Source organism: Pungitius pungitius, chromosome 1 (assembly GCF_949316345.1).
Source record: "Pungitius pungitius chromosome 1, fPunPun2.1, whole genome shotgun sequence".
Classification (NCBI taxonomy): Eukaryota; Metazoa; Chordata; class Actinopteri; order Perciformes; family Gasterosteidae; genus Pungitius; species Pungitius pungitius.
This window is the reverse complement of record NC_084900.1, coordinates 30,873,535-30,897,517: the sequence shown is the minus strand read 5'-3', so window position 1 is coordinate 30,897,517 and position 23,983 is coordinate 30,873,535. Positions and strand designations below refer to the sequence as shown.

The 23,983-nt window shown below is 41.2% G+C and overlaps 2 protein-coding genes across 5 annotated transcripts; both read right to left on the bottom strand.

Annotated features, from left to right (window-relative positions):
* Positions 1 to 49: 49 nt before the first annotated feature.
* On the bottom strand, positions 50 to 10,600 carry LOC119223131 (titin). 4 transcript variants are annotated; one of them, XM_062564855.1, is made up of 23 exons: positions 10,490 to 10,582; positions 9,692 to 9,730; positions 9,533 to 9,574; positions 9,382 to 9,417; positions 8,295 to 8,318; positions 7,914 to 8,183; positions 7,501 to 7,764; positions 6,522 to 6,806; positions 6,083 to 6,355; positions 5,512 to 5,781; positions 5,076 to 5,369; positions 4,637 to 4,906; positions 4,201 to 4,494; positions 3,757 to 4,026; positions 3,321 to 3,614; positions 2,288 to 2,560; positions 2,104 to 2,218; positions 1,853 to 2,010; positions 1,674 to 1,775; positions 1,234 to 1,302; positions 999 to 1,058; positions 802 to 870; positions 50 to 690 (listed from the first exon to the last, which is right to left on the bottom strand). In XM_062564855.1, exons 3-23 carry the CDS (start codon positions 9,561 to 9,563, stop codon positions 629 to 631), a joined length of 3,783 nt encoding a protein of 1,260 aa, XP_062420839.1. In that variant the 5' UTR covers positions 9,564 to 9,574; positions 9,692 to 9,730; positions 10,490 to 10,582; the 3' UTR covers positions 50 to 628. The 4 variants fall into 4 exon arrangements, with proteins under 4 accessions (XP_062420839.1, XP_062420833.1, XP_062420834.1 ...); XM_062564849.1 differs by having other exon boundaries at positions 9,533 to 9,730; positions 10,490 to 10,600; XM_062564850.1 differs by having other exon boundaries at positions 9,692 to 10,571.
* Positions 10,601 to 11,543: 943 nt separating this feature from the next.
* mybpha (myosin binding protein Ha) lies at positions 11,544 to 23,865 on the bottom strand. The gene is made up of 12 exons (XM_037480261.2): positions 23,549 to 23,865; positions 22,560 to 22,625; positions 22,240 to 22,374; positions 21,683 to 21,850; positions 18,542 to 18,630; positions 18,235 to 18,427; positions 17,795 to 17,934; positions 17,529 to 17,688; positions 16,863 to 16,999; positions 14,969 to 15,155; positions 14,337 to 14,397; positions 11,544 to 11,866 (listed from the first exon to the last, which is right to left on the bottom strand). Exons 1-11 carry the CDS (start codon positions 23,805 to 23,807, stop codon positions 14,357 to 14,359), a joined length of 1,575 nt encoding a protein of 524 aa, XP_037336158.2. The 5' UTR covers positions 23,808 to 23,865; the 3' UTR covers positions 11,544 to 11,866; positions 14,337 to 14,356.
* Between the last annotated feature and the right edge of the window lie 118 nt (positions 23,866 to 23,983).

The following is a 23,983-nucleotide window of genomic DNA, read 5'->3' as shown; positions in this document are numbered from 1 at the left end:
AATTGAGTTGATACATATGTACATTTCAAACATTTCACGTTTCAATGAAATCTTACAGAAGGCTGTGTAGAACAGGAAAAGAGAATCTAATTGTGTTAATCATTTTGTGAGAAAAGAATGTTTTTTTTGTGAGTACACGTCATTTAAACATCTTGATTAAGAATTCAAAAACTTACTAAAGGAGTTTCTATCAATGATCCTGCGGATCAGCACATATGTACAGTGCTTTTGAGTAACAAAATAAGATAGAAATGTACATGATTAATTCTTATCACATAAATAACGATGCATTAATTGTGCCTTTAACATTTTTAAATATACAATTCTAACAATATCTTGCTACCAGGTAATACTGAGTGCATAACAAAGAAATGCACGTTTATATGGCATATGTCTGTTGGTAGGGGGTGCAATTTCTCATTAAATGCTTTATATCCCATTCAATTTGGTACAAATATTTACAGTAACTAAAGGGAATATCTTGAAGAATTTGAAGTCAACGTGCTGACCCGCTAGTGGCACCGGACAAAATGCAAGATTCTCTCTATACATGTCCATTAAATTCTGACAAATTCAGTCTATGGACTTGTTAGTAAGAATCTGCTGAAATGGCAACAAGAGCTGATCATTATTTAAAGGAAATCAGCCCGCCGTTCTTTTCTGTCACATCTTCGATCTCACTCTCCACAACTAGAAAGACATGAAGGGAATGAATTATGAAATAAATTTAGTCACAGTTAAAAAGAGCTCTGTATGTCACCTTTCATGACAGAGAGAAAACATGTTTTGTTTGACTATTACCTTGCTCATCTTGTGAGGTTATTGGTAACTGAGTTGTCTCACTGCAAATTGTGCCGTTCTCGTCAGCTTCTGTAGGTCAGATTGTTAAAAAAAAACGCACATACAAAAGAAGCAATTGTGTGGGTGAGGGAACTTTCAGAACACTTTCATAATAATACAGCTTTTGTAACATCTTTACTCATCTGGTGGTCCATTACCTTTAGGTGGATCATTCAGTTCTGCACCTGTTATGTACTGAGCCATTGGACAGGTTGTATCTGCAGGAGTGAGCAAGGAACTTTTACACAAAGTAACCGCTTACAGCTATAGGCAAACTAAGGAAGTCAGACTGAGTGTAAAATGTCAGTCGATAGTTCAGTGGTAATTTCTAAAATGGCTCCGAAATTGAATCACTATTTGGGCGACATGCAATGAGAGCTGGTGTCAACGTACCACTGAGTTGCCTCAGCTGGGACATGGTGAGAAACAGCTCGGCCTCCCCCGGCTTGTCTTTATCATCAGCTATGTTGAAAAAGAAGGAGAAAAAAAAGTGTCACCTCCTTGTTTGTTATTTGAAAATAACATGTTTATTACTTGGTGTCATTTATTTTGAGCCTGCAGTCAAATGGCTTACAGAGCTTCTTCTTTTGCTTAAAACAACTTACTGCTGTTCCCGAAAAACAGCACTATGCGAGCTGTGTCAATAAAAATCAGCAATGCTGCGGTACATGAATCAGATCAACAATGAGCTGAACCGGCTTAAAATCCTCCACAAAGCTGAGGGTGGCTCCAGATCTGGGTTTCAATTCTATTCTATCATATTGATTATGACTGATTTGAGGAAGATCTTTAAAATCCATGCACACAAGAAGACCAAAAAAACAAAGCAAAACCTGGTTTGCGAAAAACTCTGAGGAAGATGCAGCCAAGGAAGACAGCGATGATGCCAAAGAAGATACAGCCAGAGATCGAAAGAAGCACCCTCCTCTTCAGAACTGCAACCATAAAAAGGTAAGTGAGACAGAATATTTGCAGGGTAAAGACGCATAACTCGAAAACCCCTTGTACTCACGAAGGTTCTTGGTTTGGAAAGAATCGCTGTTTCTTGAATAAGATGGTCTACCGGTACTAATGCCGCGGCAGGTGTACTCGCTCTGCTCGGGGTTATTCTGGGGTGTGACTAAGTGATTCTTAGAGGGCGGACGATTGATGTGTTGCCCCGCTTTGAACCTGCGAGACGGTGAGAATTCACACAGTGCACACGCAAATGCATTTTGAGAATGTCACTCTGTACCTTAAACTGTTGTTTTTTATGTGTATTACCATGTGTAGTTCCACATGTCCTGACTCTCGTGCACCTCGCATCTGAGCACCAAGCTGTCGGTGGAGAAGACCTCGGACCAGCCAGTTAGCAGGGTTATGCCAGCCTGCGGGCGCTCTAAAAAAGGATTCAAAGGTATGATGAACACATTTAACACATGTTAGTGCGAAGTTAATGAAATCTTACCCTTAACGTCAAGTTTGACAACCGGACTCGGGTCCGAGCTGAAGACTGCGTCGCTTCCTCTTTGAGTTTGGCATTGATATGATCCAGTGGTTTTTGTCTCTACAGATTTGATGGTGTGATTGTTTCCAGATTCGGGGAGCAATTTTCCATCTTTGAGCCACAGATACTTCCATCCAGAAGAGACATTAATGTGACAGCTAAAGGAGACTGAATCTTCAGTGTGCATCACATTGTGTATGGGGTTCTGCATCAGTGTGACTCTGGGTTTTGTATCTGTGGGAAAATATTGACATTGCTATAAGTATGACAGTACTTAGATGTATATCACACTGCACAATGTATAGGAGCAGATTTCCTTTAACTATATGCTTTAAATGGCTTTTTTGATATGCTAATAATGCTATGCCTCTCCAAGGACAAAATTAAGCTGTCATGGTTATTTAAGCGTAGTATGGAGACTGGAAGCAGGGGCAACCAGCTAGCGTGACATTGTCTAAACTGGGTTAAGTTAAATTGAAGAGCTTTTAAAAAAAAAGCTTTAACACATTTTAAGACCATTACATCAATTTTACCAACTTAATTGTCTTCATTACCTTTTGCAACACTTACTGGTGTAATACTTTTTAATTATATTTGCATTGCTTAACAAATATGTATGACATAAATACTATGACTAAAACATCATGTGAAGACTTCTTTTGAGATTTCTTATAATACAAAACTATATTTCTTATGATGTTGTGTAAAGTAGGGCTTTTTTAAAATACATTTTCTGTAAGTCATATGACAGTATGTCAAATATTCCGTCAAAGTAATAAAAAAGTCACAGTATAGTGTTTATCGGAAAAGAAAAGAATTATGAATAAGTCATAGTAAAATATTTTGAAAAAGGTTTTAGTAATAAATGTTTATATTTTATTTTAACCGCCATAAAACAGACGGTCAGGGCAGATAGAAGAGTGGTATTATCTAAGTTTTGGTAAGAAAGTGGAAAAAAGGATTTCACTCAAAATAGGAAGAAAAAAATCCTCACCATAAACACTCAGATTTAGTCCATGACTGAAGGTGCTGCTGACAACAGGCCGGCTCTTGAGTTTTCCTAAACAGCTGTATTGTCCACCGTGTGAGGCTGAAGCAGAACTGATGGAGAGAGTAGCTGCATCCAAATCAAACGATGTAGTACCATCTGCCTGGACGTGCTGTTTGTCTTTGATCCACGAAAAAGTCCAGTCAGCGCCATCAGCCATCCCACAACTCAACTTCACGCTCTCCCCGGGGAACACATCCAACCACGGTTTGACTGACTTCAAGGATGGAACGGGGATTTCTGGGGAGAAACAGACATTTTTATTCTCTTCATCAATGATTTTTACAATTAATTAATTTCAAGCAAGGCATTCCTTAAAGTAGGGCAATGTGAGGTTACACTGGCAATGAATTTCTACACAAAGTCATTCTTTTGGGCTCACCAGATACTTGTATGGGCCGTCCATCGCTGTGGCTTGTATTGTACATTGTTATGTCTCTTGTGGCGCTACACTTATAAGTCCCACCATTCACAGATTTGGCGTCATTGATGGTCAAACTATCGCTGTTGCTCAGAAGATGGATTCCATCTTTGTACCATTGATACTTCCAACCAGACGAGAGTTCAACTTTACATTTGAAGGACATGGACTCTCCAGTGTACACCTTTACAACATCTGGCACTTGAGTCAATAAGGGCTTAGGCTGGCTTCCTAAAAAAAGACGGAATAGCAATAGTATTTTGAAAAAAAGGTGTTAGTGATAAATGTTGAAATCTGTCATATAAAAGTCAGTTAATGACAGATAGAAGAGTGGTATTATCTAAGCTTTGGTAAGAAAGTGAAAAGAGGATTTCACTCCAAAAATTAAGAAAAAAAAATCCTCACCATAAACACTCAGAGTTAGTCCATGACTGAAGGTGCTGCTGACAACAGGCCGGCTCTTGAGTTTTCCTAAACAGCTGTATTGTCCACGGTGTGAGGCTGAAGCAGAACTGATGGAGAGAGTAGCTGCATCCAAATCAAACGATGTAGTACCATCTGCCTGGACGTGCTGTTTGTCTTTAAACCACGAAAAAGTCCAGTCAGCGCCATCAGCCATCCCACAACTCAACTTCACGCTCTCCCCGGGGAACACATCCAACCACGGTTTGACTGACTTCAAGGATGGAACGGGGATTTCTGGGGAGAAACAGACATTTTTATTCTCTTCATCACTGATTTTTACAATTAATCAATTTCAAGCAAGGCATTCCTTAATGTAGGGCAAGGTGAGGTTACACTGGCAATGAATTTCTACACAAAGTCATTCTTTTGGGCTCACCAGATACTTGTATGGTCCGTCCATCGCTGTGGCTTGTATTGTACATTGTTATGTCTCTTGTGGCGCTACACTTATAAGTCCCACCATTCACAGATTTGGCGCCCTTGATGGTCAAATTATTGCTGTTGCTCAGTAGAAGGATTCCATCTTTGTACCATTGATACTTCCAACCAGACGAGAGTTCAACTTTACATTTGAAGGACACGGACTCTCCAGTGTACACCTTTACAACATCTGGCACTTGAGTCAATAAGGGCTTAGGCTGGCTTCCTAAAAAACAGATTGGCAATAGTATTTTGGAAAAAGGTGTTAGTGATAAATGTTGAAAACTGTCATATAAAAGTCAGTGAGGACGGATAGAAGAGTGGTATTATCTAAGCTTTGGTAAGAAAGTGAAAAGAGGATTTCACTCCAAAAATTAAGAAAAAAAAATCCTCACCATAAACACTCAGATTTAGTCCATGACTGAAGGTGCTGCTGACAACAGGCCGGCTCTTGAGTTTTCCTGAACAGCTGTATTGTCCACGGTGTGAGGCTGAAGCAGAACTGATGGAGAGAGTAGCTGCATCCAAATCAAACGATGTAGTACCATCTGCCTGGACCGGGCGTTCGTCTTTGATCCACGAAAAAGTCCAGTCAGCGCCATCAGCCATCCCACAACTCAACTTCACGCTCTCCCCGGGGAACACATCCAACCACGGTTTGACTGACTTCAAGGATGGAACGGGGATTTCTGGGGAGAAACAGACATTTTTATTCTCTTCATCACTGATTTTTACAATTAATCAATTTCAAGCAAGGCATTCCTTAATGTAGGGCAAGGTGAGGTTACACTGGCAATGAATTTTAACACAAAGTCATTCTTTTGGGCTCACCAGATACTTGTATAGTCCGTCCATCGCTGTGGCTTGTATTGTACATTGTTATGTCTCTTGTGGCGCTACACTTATAAGTCCCACCATTCACAGATTTGGCGTCATTGATGGTCAAATTATTGCTGTTGCTCAGAAGATGGATTCCATCTTTGTACCATTGATACCTCCAACCAGACGAGAGTTCAACTTTACATTTGAAGGACATGGACTCTCCAGTGTACACCTTTACAACATCTGGCACTTGAGTCAATAAGGGCTTAGGCTGGCTTCCTAAAAAACAGAATGGCAATAGTATTTTGGAAAAAGGTGTCCTATAAAAGTCAGTCAGGACAGATAGAAGAGTGGCTTTATCTAAGCTTTGGTAAGAAAGTGAAAAGAGGATTTCACTCAAAAAATGAAGACAGAATAGCAAGTCGTTAAGATTATAACGTTATCTGACTAAAAGTCATCTGACCAGCAAGATATTAGCACCATAAGTGACAAGAGGTGCACTGCAGAACATAGCTGGGAAACTCCTTCAACACATGCAAACTACATACAAGCTCAATGGAAGTTAAAAGAAGAAAAGTACCTTTAACTTCGAGACGTATAGCTTGACTGGAGCTAATGAAGAAGATTTTATCTTCGCCTCTCTCTGCTTGGCATGAATACGACCCACTATTTGCTGTTCCTACAGAGTTGAGGGAATACGTGTTTCCAGGTGCATTAAATGGGACGCCATCTTTGAACCATTTGTACTTCCATCCAGAAGAGACACCGATGTGACAGCGAAAGGAGACAGACTCTCCAGGAAACATCACGTTGTACTCTGGATCTTGTGTCAGTGTGACGCTGGGTTTCTCATCTGGGGGTAAGAAAACATGGCGTTGCATTGTAACAGGTATCCATCTCAACTCAACCCACTGCCCTCGTCCCGGAAAATGTGCAATTATTACTAAAATGAAGGAGACAAATCTTATTTAAAAAATTGCCAACAAAATAAGTATTTATATGTCAAATTAAAAGCTCACCGTATACACTGAGAGTGAGACCTGGACTAAAGTTGCTGCTGACAGGCCTGTTGTTCAGTTTTCCCTTGCAGGTATATTCTCCTTTGTGTTTAGCAGAAGCAGAGCGAATGGAAAGAGTCGCTCCATTTGAGCCAAGAGAATCAACATCATCTGCCTGGACCTCATGTCCGTGTTTGTACCACGTGTAAACCCAGTCAGCGCCACCGTCCATCGCACAGCCCAACTCCACGCTCTCAGAGGGGAACACATCCGACCACGTTGACTTCAACGCCGGAACGGGGATTTCTAAAGAGAAACAGGAAAACAGGTCGGAAGATTTTTCATATTGTTAGAGATGACCTCATTTAGATGATGATCAAACAGAGCCTCATTGGATTTGGCTCAGGAATAATGCCTGAACAACATTAATGACTACAAGTAACATACCGGCAGCCCATGTAGATACTAAATCTAATTGGAATATTAAAACTTAAATATGTGAAGACAGACCGGGGCAAACTTAGCATTTAAGGTACAATGAATGCGGATGATGTTCGCTCAAACTGCAATACTCTCATGGTTAAGACTAGAAATTACAAAAGGCAATGACTAACTCAAGTATTAATATGACCAAAGCACCACTAGTCTCTTAAAGATTTTCTCTCAAAACAAAATGCCCTAAATTATTATTAACTCTGGACTGGGTTTATAATCAGGTTAGTAAACAAAATGGTTGACAAGGAACTGTTATAAACGGTTATTCTTATTCTCTATTCTACTTCATTCTTATATATAGTACATATTTTGTTAAATGCTTCATACCACAACATCCTGTTTCAACAGAAATGGCAAAAACAAAAAAAGGAAGCACGATGCTCTTGAGCATTGAGTTACAAATATTATTTGAAATATTTTTTTCAAAAACAGCCTTAAGGTATTGAGTCACAGCTGTTTCTAACAAAAATGCTTTAAATAATAGGATATTTCTGGCTTCACCTACCAAGTACATCTTGTTTTATTTCTTCACTGATGTCTGTGGATATTGTTTCACCTCTGAAGGCCTTGCACTGGTACGTTCCGCGATCAGAAAAAGAAAGGTCGATGCTGTTGGTTTCCTTGGTCGTTTGCAGCTCAATTCCATTTTTGTACCACTGATACTTCCAGCCGGAAGACAAATTCACTTTGCATGTTAAGTTCACGGTTTCTCCAACATACATCGGGTTAAAATCAGGAAACTTTGTCAACATTGCTGTAGGAGAGTAATCTGAAACAGAAAGACAATTCACAACATATTTACTGTTTGGGTTTCGTAGGCAGACTGGGTAAGCTTTGGGGTCTTAGTTTCCAAAACCTTTTCTTTCCTAAAGATGAAATAATTGTAAGTTAATGCTACACAGAGTCATGAAGGCTTACCATAAACTGTGATAAAGACTGTGTTACTCAATCCAGAGCTGACTCCCCTTGATGTGGGGTCCGCTCTGCAGGCATATTCTCCCTCATATGCGGTGATGTAGATATATGCGCCATCTGCTTTCAGGATTAAGTCAGTATCGAGCTTTTCTCCTTTGAAAAACCAGGAGGCTGTCCAGTCAGGGCTGTGGACGTCACAGTGGAACTCCACTGTCTCATTTTCAAACACATCTGGCCATGAACTCAGCAGTTTCAGTGATGGTTTAGGGGGGTCTGAAAAGTTGCGTACCAAAAAAAACGGTCAAAAATGTGGACACACTTTTCTCAAATGCTTACTCGGTTACTCTTATTAGAGTTACATTTAAAATGAGGTTAGAATCTCACCGTAGATAGGTGTACTGGTGTAGCCTGGTGAATGAAAAGAGATATGTGGAGAACAGAATTTAGATCAAAACAGTGAACTGAGAGCTGCAACAAATAATCAAACAATCAACAGAATACGATTCTACTTCAATAATTGATTAATCATTTTTCAAGCAAAAATGCCAAAATGCCATCCGCCGGATTCAGATTGCCGGCAAATTATTTTAGACCACATATTACATTTTAATAGAATAATATAAAAGTATATAACACATTCATTTATCGGATAAACAGTTTTGTTTCCAACTTCAACTGACTTCTTCTAAAAGGTGGAGAGACCGATTGCAGGGATGATGTCATAGTGTCATAAACCATCGCAAACAGGAAGAATAATGAATAAGTGCTAGAGGGATGGCCGTGGTGGTTTCACAAGTCTTACTGTCGAAGAGATAGTACCAGTCAAAAATGTGCACACACTTTTCTCAAATGCTTACTCGGTCACTCTAATTAGATGTACATTTAAGTTGAGGTTAGAACTTTGAACAGAGAACTGCAACAATTAGTATATCAACCAACAGAATATGATTCTACAACTACGTCAATAATTGATTAATCATTTTTTCAGCTTCTCAAATGTAAGTTGGTCGACAACAAATGAAAAGGGACACTAAAGAAAAAGACAAAAAGCACGGACAAGAAAGAACCAGATTACCTCAAAGTAAAATGCAGTTTAATAAAACACAACAGACACAATCGATTTCTTAGCTACACCACACATTGCATATAACTGTTTAATGGCAGTTGTTATTTTATACAACACCATACTATGGGATGACACAAGCCCATTGGATGGATAATAAGAGTTTTGAAAACATAACGGTGTAAAAGCATAAAAATGGAACTACAGAATTCTAAAACATGTGCTTGCACTCGTCGGCGTCCGATTGTAGGAAGTGCCAGACTCGTGAGAACAAAGTACTTCATGTTACATTTAGTAACTTCTCTGTTTTACTTCCTAAACGTGTCTGCTTCAAACCGAAAAACATTGATCATTTAGTTCATAATCACGACTAAGTGATCCACGTTCTAATGAGTGTCGGTTTCTTACCATCAGAGGAGTTCTGAGCTGCACAGGCAGTGAAATCTGTCAAAACAAATGACAATGAACGTTCAACGGGAATCACATTCAAATGTAATTGAGAATATTAATTTTATAACATAAATCCCCAAAAACATTGCTTTAAAAAAAAAAAACTTACATATGACACTGAGGACTTTGACAAGCCACATTTTCCATCAACCTGCAGATGTAGAGATGGTGCTACCTAGTTGACTCATTTATCTGCAGTGTATTCTTCACTAGGAAATAGACCAAACCCCAAATGGGCGTTCGCGAGCAACTTCGTTTCTAAACTCACCTCAGGGCAGCAAGTTTCCTGTATCTGACGTCCGCCTTTCTTTTTGTAGAAGCAAGAAACAGGAAATGTATTGGTTAACCACATTCAGATGTTTGTGTTCTCGAAACACATACTTTTTTTTACGTAACGTGCAAGAACGTAAATGCGTTGAAAAGACTTGTATGGCCTACCGAAAGGATACTGTGTAATGTGTACATTTTGTACGGCGTAAACAGATGTGTGAATTGGGTATTACTTTAACACTTTCCGAGTCAAGTCAATATTATATCAAACTTAAGTCAGTGAACTAGCACATGGCGTGAAACGTGTGCGGAGCTCGTTTAACCCCGTGGGTGTGATGTGATTCATGGAAAACGTGGGGAAGCTGCGCGCGCGTCGGTGAACCCGCCCTTCCGACCAGCGGCATGTCCTCGTGCCCTCAGAGTGGCGCTCAAGACTCGCGAATAGAATTTAACACCAATCACTTTTGCACAACACATCTTGAAATCAAAATGTTGCAACCCGTGTTGGCAAGTGACGGTGTTGTCACGCCCTTTGAGGTTAAGTACGACTTCCTGTAAAGATAAGACGTGTTATACATTCATTTAACTTGTAAATCACCACCGTAGGTCCATTGAACCTGCGGCCTACACCTTTCCGGCTGGCGAGCTTCTTTTCAGCAGGGGGGTGTTAATGTAAACGGGAGGGAGAGTAGCATCGGAAACGGAACATCATCAAAAGAAGTGGATATAAAAAAAATGTCTCGTCCGTCAGAAGGAGGGAACCGTGACAACCATTCCACACATTCCTGGTCATTACCTTACTCCTTACTTCACAGGTTGGAGTCACCCTGGGTTGCTTTTGAATTAAGTTAAATGCGTCCGTTAGTAAGCAAGTAACGTTAGTCTTTAGTTTTCCGTTACCTCCTGCGGTCGACCGCGCATGCGTGACGTGACGTGATGTGATGTGTGTGTGTATATTTAAATATATATAAATTTTTTAAATTAATGGCAGGCGATCAATACCTTACTCTTTTGATCGACCTATTGGGCCCCCCTGCATTAAACTATAACTTTTTTAACGTATAGATGGATCCATCTGTGGATCCATCCGTAAGTAGCCGTACTGTCAAGCTCACAGTAGGTCATAAAACATAACCGTAATTTACCTTTTCAAAATAAAAGTCATATTCCCTTACTGGAAAGTCTATGGGGTTTATTCACAAAACGCCTCTGTGCTGTTCCGTCACTGTTATTTCCTCACAAAACTCACCGTTCGGTGTCAGTATGACAAAAAACAAATGATTATCTACAATCACCGCTCTCAACAAGTGTTCCCTGCCTACTTCATCTCTGGCAAAATACATTTAAGAGATAATAAATAGTCTCATATAATCTAAAAATGAAAAGAGTTAATAGACTGGCATCGACAGCTACATGGACAGAGCTGTAATAAATCAAAGATGATTTGAGTTAAGAAACCTTTTAGAATCGCGTTTCAAGCCTAAGGGTTGTGGGAGCATTAAAATCACCATTATTTTTCTTTAATATCGCGTTTAATTAACAGCACCAATATATAGTTATATTTATTTATTGATATACTGATTTATTTGAATAAGAAGAAGATGTCCTTATTATGTTAAATGACTGAAACTCATTGCCTGGCCCTGCCCCCAAAAATCCCCACCAGTCACCCCTGATAAAAATGCTCTCTGGTTCCCCAGGGGGTTTGTGGTGGGCCCACAGGAAGGTTGTGGCTTCATCACTAAACGAAAGCAAACCTGACAAGAGGACCCATACCGCACAAAGAACAGCATACAACAGTAAATGCACATGATATGTAATAAAACACTATCCATACAGTCATTACGATAGCATGTCCAATGTTTCAATGTTTTATTGTGTGGTACATATGTAAATATTTATATGGGCAACGCCAGACTTGTTTTTATATTATATTTATATATATATATATATATATATATATACATATATATATTTATATATCCTGACATGCATGTCACCAAATGAAACAACATATGACTGGGACGTGTAGGGCTGCTTGGGTCTTCCGGGCATTCTAAGAGGAGTGGGAGTTGGGATGGAAGTAGATACGGAGATGTTGGTTTGTAGCTCTTTCCATTTTCTTCTTTAAGCAAACCCCATTGCACAGAATCTCACTTATTCACCTAACACTCTGGAAAATAGAAAAAAAGATGCATACAGAAGGTATTGGAAGGATTAAATATGTATACGTACACGCACACAAATACACACACAGACACACACGGCTGTCTTTTCATGACATTTGGGGATTTCAACAGCCTTATCCAGACCCTAACCTAAATCGATATGTAAATTAGCCTTAAACCCATTCTTCAGCCTACAATGTAATGGCTTACGTTTTGGTGACATATATTTGGATGTCCATGAGGAAGGTCTGGAGCCCCCAGAATCTGTTAAACACTTTCATGTTTCCCCACACATGCAACTTTACTTTAAAATGAGAGTTTAATGGAGCCATGATGATTTAAGAATGAGTTTAGGCAGGAATATGCAGTGAGATACTGCATGTGGATTTTCTTGATGTTTATTATACGTATGACAGAGAGAGAGAGAGATCCGCTGTGTATTTTCGGTCAAACATTATCTGCCTTGATTTTGCCAACTCACCCTTTGCATCAAAGCCCCCCACTCAACGCCCGTGAGGTTGTGGTAATTTGAGGAGTTTGGCAAAGTGTCAAATCATCTAGGGTAACTTTTAGAAGCCGTGGGTTGCTGCATTGACATCACCGTGCCTTATGGGATCGCATCTTAAAACTCACAAGCACGATAACGTCATCTATACGGCGCAGTTTACACCTGGGAGGAGAATGCAGCTCTGTGATCAACGTGACCACAAGTAAACGGCTGTAAATACAGGTCCGAATGCAGTCAAGCACATCCAGGGTGCATTAAGAGGGGATCACTTGAGCCACACTGGGGGGGCTTGTGACCCAATTTGCTGTACGGTGTGAACACACACTTGTCCCTGACCGTAGTGAAGGACAGCTTTATTGCAGGCATGTAGCATAACAAATGCATCCCTTTAGTATTTGCTAAAGTCTACCAATTAAGACAACACATTTTGGCACAATATTCAAGGTTAAATTAAAGGAATACTTCACTCACAAAATTACCGTTTGTATTTTTAATTACACACCGTGTGTTACTTTGAATTCTTGATAGATAATTGAAAGATAACGGTTTTCTTGAATTAATTGAAGTAAATGGGTCACGTTAAATAGGTGCAAAACTATATCAAACCATTTGTATTTCAAAACTCATGCAGAATAATTAAAGTCTCATTCTTCGATTTGTATAAGTGCGTCTCACACAGGCATCTATTCTAAAACCTTTACAATAGGATACTTGACATTCCAGCTTCTCACACTGAGCAGGCGAGCTACTAAGTCCAACTTCTTTGAAATAGTAAGGTTTGAAAAAATATGCACATACAAAATGTGATAACTGACACTTTGTTCATACAACGTGAATTGTGTGAGTTTGTAAACAAATATTTTAATATAGCTCTGGTTGTGTTATACACGGCTCACATTCATGATTTTCTTTTTTTTATTCTTTCTTCAACATGTGAGAAATAGTTCAAGGTAACGGGGGAGTAATTGGTGAACAATTCCCTGTTGTACAAAATGACAACACAATCTTAGGTCCATCAGCCTACTTGTATTTTGCTTTCCTTCTAGGACATGCCTACATTCTTTATGGGGTGCACAATACAAGAATTTTGATAGCCTCTCCATATGCTAACTGTCACGTTGCTAACAGCGTTAGCGGTACAAACTATGTGCCGACGGAGCTAACAGTTTCTACCTGCGGTAGGTTGCCATGCTTCTGCCACGGCACTGCATTCCCTTTTAACACAGCTTCTGGTCAAGACCAATTTATGCTAAGAAGGTGGTTACTAAGTAGAGAAAGGAGGTTTGGAGGGTAAGAGAGTTCTAAATAGAATAGGCCTCTTGCTCCCGCTTTGAATGTGCCAGGATGAAAGGGATTGTGTTTCACACTGCCGTAAAAAGAAGTGGTAAGTCTTTTCACAAGATATCATTTTCTCTAACGCTTTACAACCTCCACCTATTCTATACATCTCATTACCAACAACATGTGAATTTGTGCCATTATTCTTCCTAGCTTAAACGGGTCCATCTGTTTGTCCCTTCTTTTTAAATCTTGCTACCTTTGCTCGTCGGTTCACCCATTTTTTAAAATTCTTTAATGCAGCTCATCTTGTCACCAGTTGAAATCACACTGTGCATAAATCCTCCCAGCACTCTGTCAAAAGCAACACCACTTGGGCATTTGAAAAGCTTATAGGAAAGTAACAATGACTAAATGCGTTTGCCTAATTGTGAGGGTATGAATAAAAATGAAAAGCTGAAAAAACTGCAAAGTTGGCATTTCTATTTGACTGACAGTCTTTGCTATGTTACCACATCCAAAAGAAGAAATGAGGATGGGAGCAGTAGTGGGATTAGTATAAAACCGGAGGGCAAGAGAGAAGGAAAAATGAGAACACTGCAATGCAAAGCTGCTGAGCTACCATAAGAATATTGATAGCGTGACACAATTAACATCTCATGCGAGGCTCGACAGTGGATGTTTCTTACCTTTGGAGGTGAGGGATGGTTTATTTTCCCTTCTCCTTGTCAGCCACCGGAAGAATAACCTCTGTCAGGGGAAAACGTTTGAATATAAATGTAAATTGTTAGTTTAGCATTATGTTAAAGGCACTTATTTGTTTTCTTCATGAGTTCATGTAAAAATTATTAATACTCTTCTGTCTAAAGGATCAAGCAACAGTCAACAGCTAGTTAGCTTAGCATAAAAACTGAGTTGGGAACAATCCACATGAATCTGTCTATATGACAGAAAAGCTACATGCCGCTATAGCTCAGTGTTTAACATGTCACATCTAGATTTATTTGCAAAAACCTTAAACCCCTGTATAACCAAAAGGCGTATCTAAAATTTTAGTTTCTGTACATATTTAAAAATGAAATACATTGTTACAACGCATAAACATATACCTTGTCGAGTAATGAACTAAATGTGCCTTCAGTCTGTATGCAGACCTAACTGCTGAATTCATATTTAGCTCATATGGGTTAGGTTATGTGAGAGCTGTCTTCTCATTTAACTCCTGGCAAGAAAGTGATTGGACATATGAGGACATATGAGGAAAAATTGATTTGAGGTTGATTTTAACAACTTCACCGTCCATTTGCATTCAGACACATACGTTTGACTTGCAGCTTGCAGGAGACTGCAGCCTCTCCCTGCTCGTTCTTGGCTCTGCAGGTGTACACACCGCCATCGAAGCAGCAGGGTTTACGGATCTCGAGGGAGCAGATACCCTGGGTAGAGTTCTGGCGATACTTGGGGTCGTCTCCGATGATCACTTTATTCTTCAACCACTCGATCTTAGGCTAAGAGGACAAGGGGAGACATTTAAAAACTACAGCATACCTTAAATATACCAATATACCAATGCTAACATGATGTTTCTACCACTAGAGTGAGTTTCAGTCTTTCCTGTTTCGCATTGGACATCAAAATGACTTGTCCTCCTGTGAGCTACAATACAAGTCTCTTCATGTATGTGCCGCTCTGTGACCGCCCTCCTGCAAGGACTTCCTCATGGTCCGGCTTCATGCAAGGGGACACTAGTTATTGCATTTCAGCTCCGCCAATACATTTCAGGAATCAGGAATCAGGAAACGTTTATTGCCATCATATGTTAGACATACATGGAAATTGACTTGGCGGTTGGTGCATGACGGAAGACGGTACAGAAGGGTTAGAAGGGTTTATATATTGTAAAATGTTTGTGAACAGACATTTGACGGTAGATGGAAAAAGAAGCTCACTGGACGTGCAAGATCTAACATCTAAAATGCCCCGCCTCGACTGTTTAACTCACGGGGTAAAAACTTTTCAGTGTAAACTAATGTCATCTGTTGAATCGCCACTCCTGTCCCATCACATTTCTGTCTTTGCTCCTCCATGTGTGTGGAAGTCACAAGGGTACTTAGTCACACCGATAACTCTGCTGCCTGGAACGAGCTGGCAAATATAGTACCTTCTGTGTTACGGCCACAACTCCACTTGTCGCCATGACAGGACAGCAGACTACGCTCTTATCATTTTCTCTTCTTTGTCTTCCCTGCCTATCTTGCCAGCCTCTCCAACAGATCCCCATGTAGCCTCTGCCACCGCATGTGACAGCTCTTTATCACACACACAGCAGGACAACTTATCGCACTAAAGGCTTTTCTGCTGCACATCACTCAGCAGTCCTGAGTGAGTCTGAACGCACACAAGCTCCAACACAAACACCTTTAAACGAATTTAAACGATATAGGACGTGATGAAGAGACCTGTGTGGCCAATAGAGATGTGTAAGGAGCTACAGTTCAGTGTGTGTAAATGGTTACATATAGGGATCCGCCTGTGACAGCAGTTTCATATACAAGCACACGTTCACAGAATACCCAGGGTTTGTCGGTATGAAGCATAAACATTCAGTTGACACAGTTCTGGGAATGCCCCCCCCCCCCCCACATTACTGGTACTGGAGCCCCACATTAGTTTCTGTTTGATTTGACTCCAGCACACTGGCATGTGCGGACTGCTGTCTTTGCTGAGTCGTCAAGGACAACAAGGACACATAATCAGTTGCGTTTCCACCGTGGCCACCTAAGCCATCTGCGACGGCCAGACCACTGTAAAGATATGTTTGGCCAGAGCAGCAGCCGACCAGAACAGTGAAAGACATACTGAAACATCACATAGAAATTCCAAACCACGCTCCACTTCAACAGTGGATGCTTATAGCAGTGACATTAATACCTCATTTGAAACAATGTGTCACATGCTGAAATGGTTTATCGAGGGTCCCTGGGCTAAACAAAAGTGAGCATATGAGCCTATTGCGATCGTGGACACAATACAGCGTTAAGATATATTTTAGGTGGTGGACACATGAGTACGAACTGCATATTGACATGAAAACATGTGCATGAAACTATATAATGCTCTCTGAGCTGCTATGCTAAGTGCATTGCTTATGTGAAAAGTTGTATACTTTATTATTAATGGGTATTATATAAAGTGCATAGTGAAAAGATTCTGACCATGGGGCATCCACGGACAGAGCACAGCAGCTTGGTGGTATATCCCACAGTGGCAGCGCGGTCAGTGAGGGGTGTTGTGAACCTTGGTGCCTCGCTGTAGTCCCGCTCCGGGTACTCTGGAGCCTTGTAAACAATTCCTGTTAACACATGGAACGAGACGCTGTAAATATCCCTTTCATTCACAATGCTGACCTGACGCTATCTGGCCGGTTCTTCTTTTGTTTGTTGTTCACAGTGGAAGCAGATAAGTACGAGGAATACAAATTTGACATACATACATAGAGTTGCTTTTAGTTGTTTACGTGAGAAGTGAAAACAGAGTAGTTGTGTCAAGAGCGATAAGGTACAGAGCGAGAAGGTACAGAGCGAGAAGGTACAGAGCGAGAATGTCAAACCCAGCTTACTCTTTCACTGGTCAATTACAGTGGGAAGTGACTGAGTAAGTGGGAAGGTTCCAGAAGTAATTCGACACAGCCCCCCTGTAGCTGTGCACCCAGATAGACAGACAGATACCTACTTAAGATGTTAGCACTTCCAAAGCCATTTCCATCCATCAAGTCTTCATGCAGCTCGTTGAAATATAAGTAGTACACTTGTTGTGCAGCCCTTTCCATAAATCAACACATTGACCTTAGAAGAATTAGGGAATGTATCAAGAAGTTTCACCCGTCTTCTGGATGGTGGCCACCCCCTTGGTGACAGCGCTCGTCTCACTGACTCCCACTTGATTTTCAGCGAAAACCCTGAAGGAGTACGAGTTTCCCATGATGAGATCTGTGATGGTGGCCGTTAGCCGGTGGTAGTTCTCCAGCACCGAGAACCACACCTGCCAGAGGAGACATAGAGGATACTTACTCATTACACTATATATATATGTGGTATGTCTGCACAAAGTCCAACAATGTGATTGGCCTGGTATACATCTGTCATACCCCGGTCTTTCTGTCGGCCTTCTGGATGGTGTATCCAGTGATCTCTGTGTTGCCGTTGTCCTTGGGAGGGCTCCATTCAAGAGCAGCGTTGAAACCCCAGGTGTCCACCAGCTTCACGTTGGCAGGACTGCCAGGCCGGTCTGAGGAGACACATAACTGTATTTATGAAGGATTAAAATCATAATCAGAGTTCCCATGATCGGGACAGAACTCTGTATGGTAATGCCTCTGAACAAGAGGCCACACATTTTAGCAGCAGCAGCTGACAGCAGGGTCATAGGTCATCATTGTTAGAGGTGTGATGTACGTTAGCTCGTGCTTTGAATTTCTGCTGGATCAAGACAAGAGCCCCAAAACCAACAAGCCAACGTTCACACTGGTCGCACACATGTGCACCAAAGTGTGTTGCTTTCGTGGAGGCGCAAGCATGTGTAACTCACCCACAATTTGAAGGGCGACGGTGGCTTTGTCCTCAAAGCTGTCCACTTTAACTGTAATTTCATAAGTACCAGAGTCCTCCCTTTGAGCACTGCGGATAAACATGATGCTGTCCTTGTGACTGTTCCTTATATTCACCCTTGTATCCACAGGCTGACCGTCCTTCAGCCAGGACACCACAGGTTTGGGCTTTCCCTGAGGGGGACATTAGAGATGTAAGGTGAAGCATAATGTCTGTTAAGTTTGCTGTTGCAACTGCACATGTTATTCATGTACTGTACAGACTGAGTATGTGTTTGTGCAGCTTACGAGAAAAGGGATGACCAGATTGATCTGCTCTCCGACCTGCTTGACTAAGCAGGATTTGAGAATGCGGGGGACGCGAATCTTTGGACGCTCTGAAAAGAAAACCCAGTAGAATTAGCCATTTTTATTTTTTCTATCTATTCTTTTATGGACAAAACCTGGACAATTACCAAAATAAAATTGCCCTCTTGACAATTTGTGTCAGCATTGTAAGCCAACAGTGTAGAAATTGTGTCAAAAGATTGTTTGTGTCTTCAAAGTGGGGTTATGAATGCTCAAAAGGGCAGGTCAACAAGACCAAAATTAGTCTCCTGCTTGTAAAGCTGACAAGGGAACATGATGTCAGGAGCTATATTTAACACCCAGTGTAGTTCAGAGGGACCATGATCCGAACTTTGCAACTATTTAGATAGTGGATTTATTCTTTAAGTCAAGATATTAAAGATATCACTGTGGGCTCTGAGAAACTTTTAGAGAATGTCATTGATTCTCAAAATCTGAATCCAAATAACTATTGCTTGAAAGATTATATACCATTAGTATTAAGATTATAGTTTAATTCAATTCATCATCCTTAATAAATAAACAGACCACATAATGAACCAAATTAGATAACATGCAAATGCATAATTACTAATCAATTAACATATTTGCCATTGACCTTTTAGAAGTCTCACCAATTAGCCCAGCGGATTAATGAAATAATCTTTTACTTTCTCATACAAGCCTCTCATTTGGTAGAAAGACCTATATTTTTGAAAAAGCCCGGAATCCACAATATAAAATAAAGATGGCTGCAATTTTATCTCACGTCATGGTTTCAAGTAGTTAAGCCTTCCAGACAATGTTCCCCTTTGGTCACAATCGCAACGTTTTCTAGACACAATGTCAGATGTTTGTCAACCAAAAATTAACTGAATGTTACCTCACGATGATCATCAAAAACATTTTATTATTCATGCCAAATATGGTGCTTGTATCACCAAGTAAACAATTCTCCTGGAATATTGACTTAATCTGCAGGAATAAACTGTGTGCTTATCAAAATAAAAATAAGATCCACATTAGTCTTGTAAATGTTCAGTGATGCATAGGATGTCTAGCTAAAGAAAAAGGAACAGTAGAGTATCTGAGAAGTCAGGAAAAACAGGAAGACTCTTTATCCAGCAGCTCTGAAAATAGCTTTGGTGATGAGATACATATGTTCCCTCTGTAATGCACAAAGAACCATTTGACATTGTCACCACTTTTCAACTAATTGGAGTGATCAAACATCGTCATGTAGAAACCGTGACGTGCAACAGATTGGAAACTGAACACACCCAAATCAATAGCAATAACGGCTTGTATATTTAAGCTGTGGATAAAAAGATATGGATGCCCTGCATTTGTATTTTAATGAACTACTATGTTGGAGGCCCGGGTGATAGATGTCAGGAGCAGCATCCTTTGAATCTTTCTGCATGAGCATCAAATGTCTGAAAAGCTCTTTGGGCTTACAAGAAACATGCAACCCGCTGCCCTTCATCACCTCTCTCCCCTTGCAGCTGCCTCTGTTTCTCCTTCTCCACTCCAAACGTCATATCATTTAACTCCTCACTGACCTTCTGTATAGCATTTTGCTCCCCTTCTAACCAACCTTCTTGCCCAGTCATCCTTACATTTGTCACTATATCATTGCCACAGAGGCTGATACAATGAAAACCTGGAACCGACCCACTCTTTGTGGATCAGGTTTGGCTCCTACAGTAATCTCTGCCAATCAGCACCGCGTTGCGGGACATTACAGCAGCCAGCAAGTCCACCTGCAAACCAGTTATAATCTGTCTCGGGGTGAAGTGTTGTATGGAGCTGGGTGACGGGCCAGGACAGCGTGTGTGACTGACACCGCTGAATTTACGCCTCAGCAAGCCACCCAGAATCCTCCAATTAGGCTCATGTGTCACTCCCCTCAGTCGATCGGCAGTTCTTGTGGCATGACTGCATTTCTCCTCTTCCTTCCTTCCTGTTTGAGACATTAAGCTGGCCTTCTCAAAGGGGATAAATGGGGCATGTCAGCTCAGGTCGTCACTACGTCAATGTGACTCGCTGTGAGCACTGATGGAAATTCAGTATCCAGTTTAACGAAGCAAAGAAGATGTCAATAGTAAATTAGGGGCCTTTTTAAGAGATTTGCTGAGCTTTTTAAGATGAATCAACAAAGAGGTATAGTGGCTATTATTTATACCTACATAAACGTCACTGAAGTGAATCTGAAATGGGCATAATGAAGACATAATATAATATGGACGTTAAGCGATACCTGGCGGAAGACAGGACTAATGGAGAGCCAATAAATCAAAGTGAGAAAGTGACAGCGAGGTCACACGGACATGGTTGAAGTCAGTAAAAAACCTGGCAGCCAGATGGCTCATTAGCTAAACGTTTTCCTTTGCTTGATTCACTCTCCAATAAATCATCTGGAAGACGGATGCAGCAGAAGCCCCTTTAGTGCCAGACAGTTAACCGCTGCAGTACATTTGATACCAATACTAAAACAGGAGAATTTTATGTTCCAAGTATGTATCTTCACTTCAAATGGTTTCGACATTTTAACTGTCAATAAATGGGCAACCCGTCAGGTCATGGATCAGTGCTAAAACAAAGTATGTAAATTTGTATTATACATTGGCTTCCATGTTTACTCATCTTTTCTTTCTGTTTGCGTTTATGTTTATGTTGTTCATTTCAATAAAAATCACATTTAAGTTCAAATAAAAAAACCTGTGTGTGCTTCACCTTTGTATTTGAAGGACTGAATACGTGTGTGAGCATGATTTACAGCTAATGAAAGGTCTTGTCTGCACATGTAGGATTTATGTGCATACATCTGTGCCGTCCGTCTCACCCGCTGGGCAGTTAATACCTTGTCTTCACGACACAGGCATTTTTCGGATAGGTCATATGTAACATTACAACCACCGGCTAGGAGGGTGTTGCAATAACATCTTTAAAAAAACAAACTTGCAAGGACATTTTCATTCGGACTTCAGGCACATGTTTTGCACACCGTTACACTTGGATGGATCAAAGGTCACAATTGCTGCTTGGGCTTTTTCTAAAAAAAAAAAAAAGGTAGTTGGTGAAGCATTGGCTGCTACTCACCCGCGACCTCCCGGATGAGCACAGGCTCAGCAAGGGAACCGGGTTCACTGCGGCCACCGCGGTTCACAGCCACCACGCGTACGTGCAGCACGTCACAGCAGGAGAGGTTCTTGATGCAGTAGACGTTGGTCGGGCTCAGTTCCTCTTGAGCAACAACCCAGTCTGTTGCTGCAGGGATCACAGTTTTGGGGTTAATAAAATGTGTTTGTTTCAGTTTCTACTTGAAAGCATATGTGTCATAATAGCTTGTTATATTGCATTTTTACCTACGCATTCCTCCTGAAACCTTTTTTCCATTTCCAAAAGTATGAAACATCCTTTAATGGGACGTGTTGAATGGTTTATTGCCTGTCGCCAGGTTTACAAACAACCTAGCCAGTAAAAGTACACTATGGCCTCTGTGAGGAAACCTCAGAAGGCATGATGTCATCTGAGCACTCAGTGCCGTGAGGAGACACAGGACAGGGACAGCCGGAGAAATGCTGCCTGTCGTCCACGGCCTGGATCTGCCCTCCGAGGACAGGTGCAGCCTCACATACATACGCACACAGACTTACTTCCGTCCTTGCAGTACTCAACGAGGTATCCGTCCAATCCGGAGTCTCCGACGGTGTGTGGCGCGTTCCATTTAATGGTGAGGCTGGAGTCGTTCACGTCATCCACAGAAACGTCCAGAGGAGCGCTGGTGGGGACTGAAGGGTCAAACGCAGCGGATTAGTAAAGGATTGAAGTAAACATTAAGACGAGCTGAAATGAAACTGAAAAAAAATGCCGACAGCTTTTAAAAAAAGGGAGGATTTGATATTAAAATGAAAAGTGTTCACCTTTTCATAACCATAGATGTGGTTTAACAGCAGAGTCTAAATGTTGGTCTCACCTGCAGGAGGTGGAGGTGTGGGAGCCTTGGGCGGCTCTTCAACTACAGCAGCTTCTGCTGGAACAGCTATAGCACCAAAAAAGTTTAATGTTTTAGATTTTAAAAGCTCCAGATTCTGTAAGGTTAGATTTATATATCAAGATATCAGGATCAAAACTATCAATATTCTTAGTGACAAGAACGGAATCCCAAAACTGACATATCTCTGGGACACTGGACAACGTCACGCAGTGGAAGTCCATTAATTGCACACAAAGTCAAACCCTGTGGGTTGATGACAAAGAGCTCAAAGATGACAGTAAGCACATGTATGATGAGCAAGTAACACACAGAAACAAGCACCGAGTTGTGCACAGCGGGACACAAACACACTCACCATGCACCACAGACCGTGTTGTGTGTTAACACAGGAGTCGGCCCCCTCGGTGACATCAGCTGGAGTTAAGGGTTAAATGTTGAGGTCAACATGCAAAAGCATTAGAAATCACTGGCGTGCATCCAGTTTCATGTACTTTTCACACAGAATTGTTCCTACAGAATAAAAATCACTGTAAAGATGTGTATTAGATGTTCTGGCAAGTAAAAACCTCCATAGTAGAGCCGAGAGAAAACTTAGTGACTAAATAACAATATTAGTGTTTTTATTTCCTCTAAGTTTGGCAGGTATAAGGTACTACAATTGTTAGCCTCTCTACTGAGTTGTCAGAATTTTTATCTTCAAAGCCTGAATAACCACTTATTACCAGCAGAGTCCCTGAGAAGTTTAGAGTATGACAATCATTTGTATACTACCGACAGGTTTTTTGCTATTGTGTTTAATTTTTGTTCTAGCAATTACACTGGCAACCGAAAGTGCTTACACAGTAATGTTTAATTAAAAAGGTAGCAGTGGCTAAGTTCTTACTCCAAGAAGAACCTGTCCATGATCTAGCCACGATTAGTTTAACACTCAGCACTGCAGGAGATCCTCATGGTTAATCCCAGGATACCTGGGGTGACTCCTTCAGCAGTGGGGCCGTCCACTAGTCCCTCGGCAGCTGGGGCTGCTTCCACAGGGGCAGTTTCTGCAGGTAGAGCATCCGCAGGTGCAGCTTCCGCGGGCGGAGCATCCGCAGGTGCAGATTCCGCAGGCGGAGCATCCGCAGGTGCAGCTTCCACAGGTGGAGCTTCTACGGGAGACGCCTCAGGCGCCTTCTTGGCAGCCTTCTTGGCCGGGGACTTCTTGATGGGGGCAGGTTTGCCTGGCATTGTGCTGATAGACGTCCTGTCCAGAGCCAAGAGGGATCTTAAGTAATATATCTGGCACGAGGGTTGCTGGGCTGTCTCCACCCATCAGACGTTAACACCCCTCCCTATTTCAGCTGCATCCTTATGCATGCTAGGAGTAACTGTGTGAGGCTTATAAGGTGTGTAATGGAAATCAA

Excerpts from the sequence above, each read along its gene's own strand:
- LOC119223131 (XM_062564849.1), bottom strand. The coding sequence starts at position 9,563 with ATGTGGCTTGTCAAAGTCCTCAGTGTCATAT. Across the intron at positions 7,765-7,913 it reads AGTCTTTATCACAGTTTATG|ATTACTCTCCTACAGCAATG; the intron begins GTAAGCCTTCAT and ends TTTCTGTTTCAG. Across the intron at positions 4,027-4,200 it reads ACTAACTCTGAGTGTTTATG|GAAGCCAGCCTAAGCCCTTA; the intron begins GTGAGGATTTTT and ends GTCTTTTTTTAG.
- mybpha (XM_037480261.2), bottom strand. The coding sequence starts at position 23,807 with ATGCCAGGCAAACCTGCCCCCATCAAGAAGTCCCCGGCCAAGAAGGCT. Across the intron at positions 18,428-18,541 it reads ATCTGGTCATCCCTTTTCTC|GGAAAGCCCAAACCTGTGGT; the intron begins GTAAGCTGCACA and ends TGTCCCCCTCAG. Across the intron at positions 14,398-14,968 it reads CTGCAAGCTGCAAGTCAAAC|AGGTTATTCTTCCGGTGGCT; the intron begins GTATGTGTCTGA and ends TTCCCCTGACAG.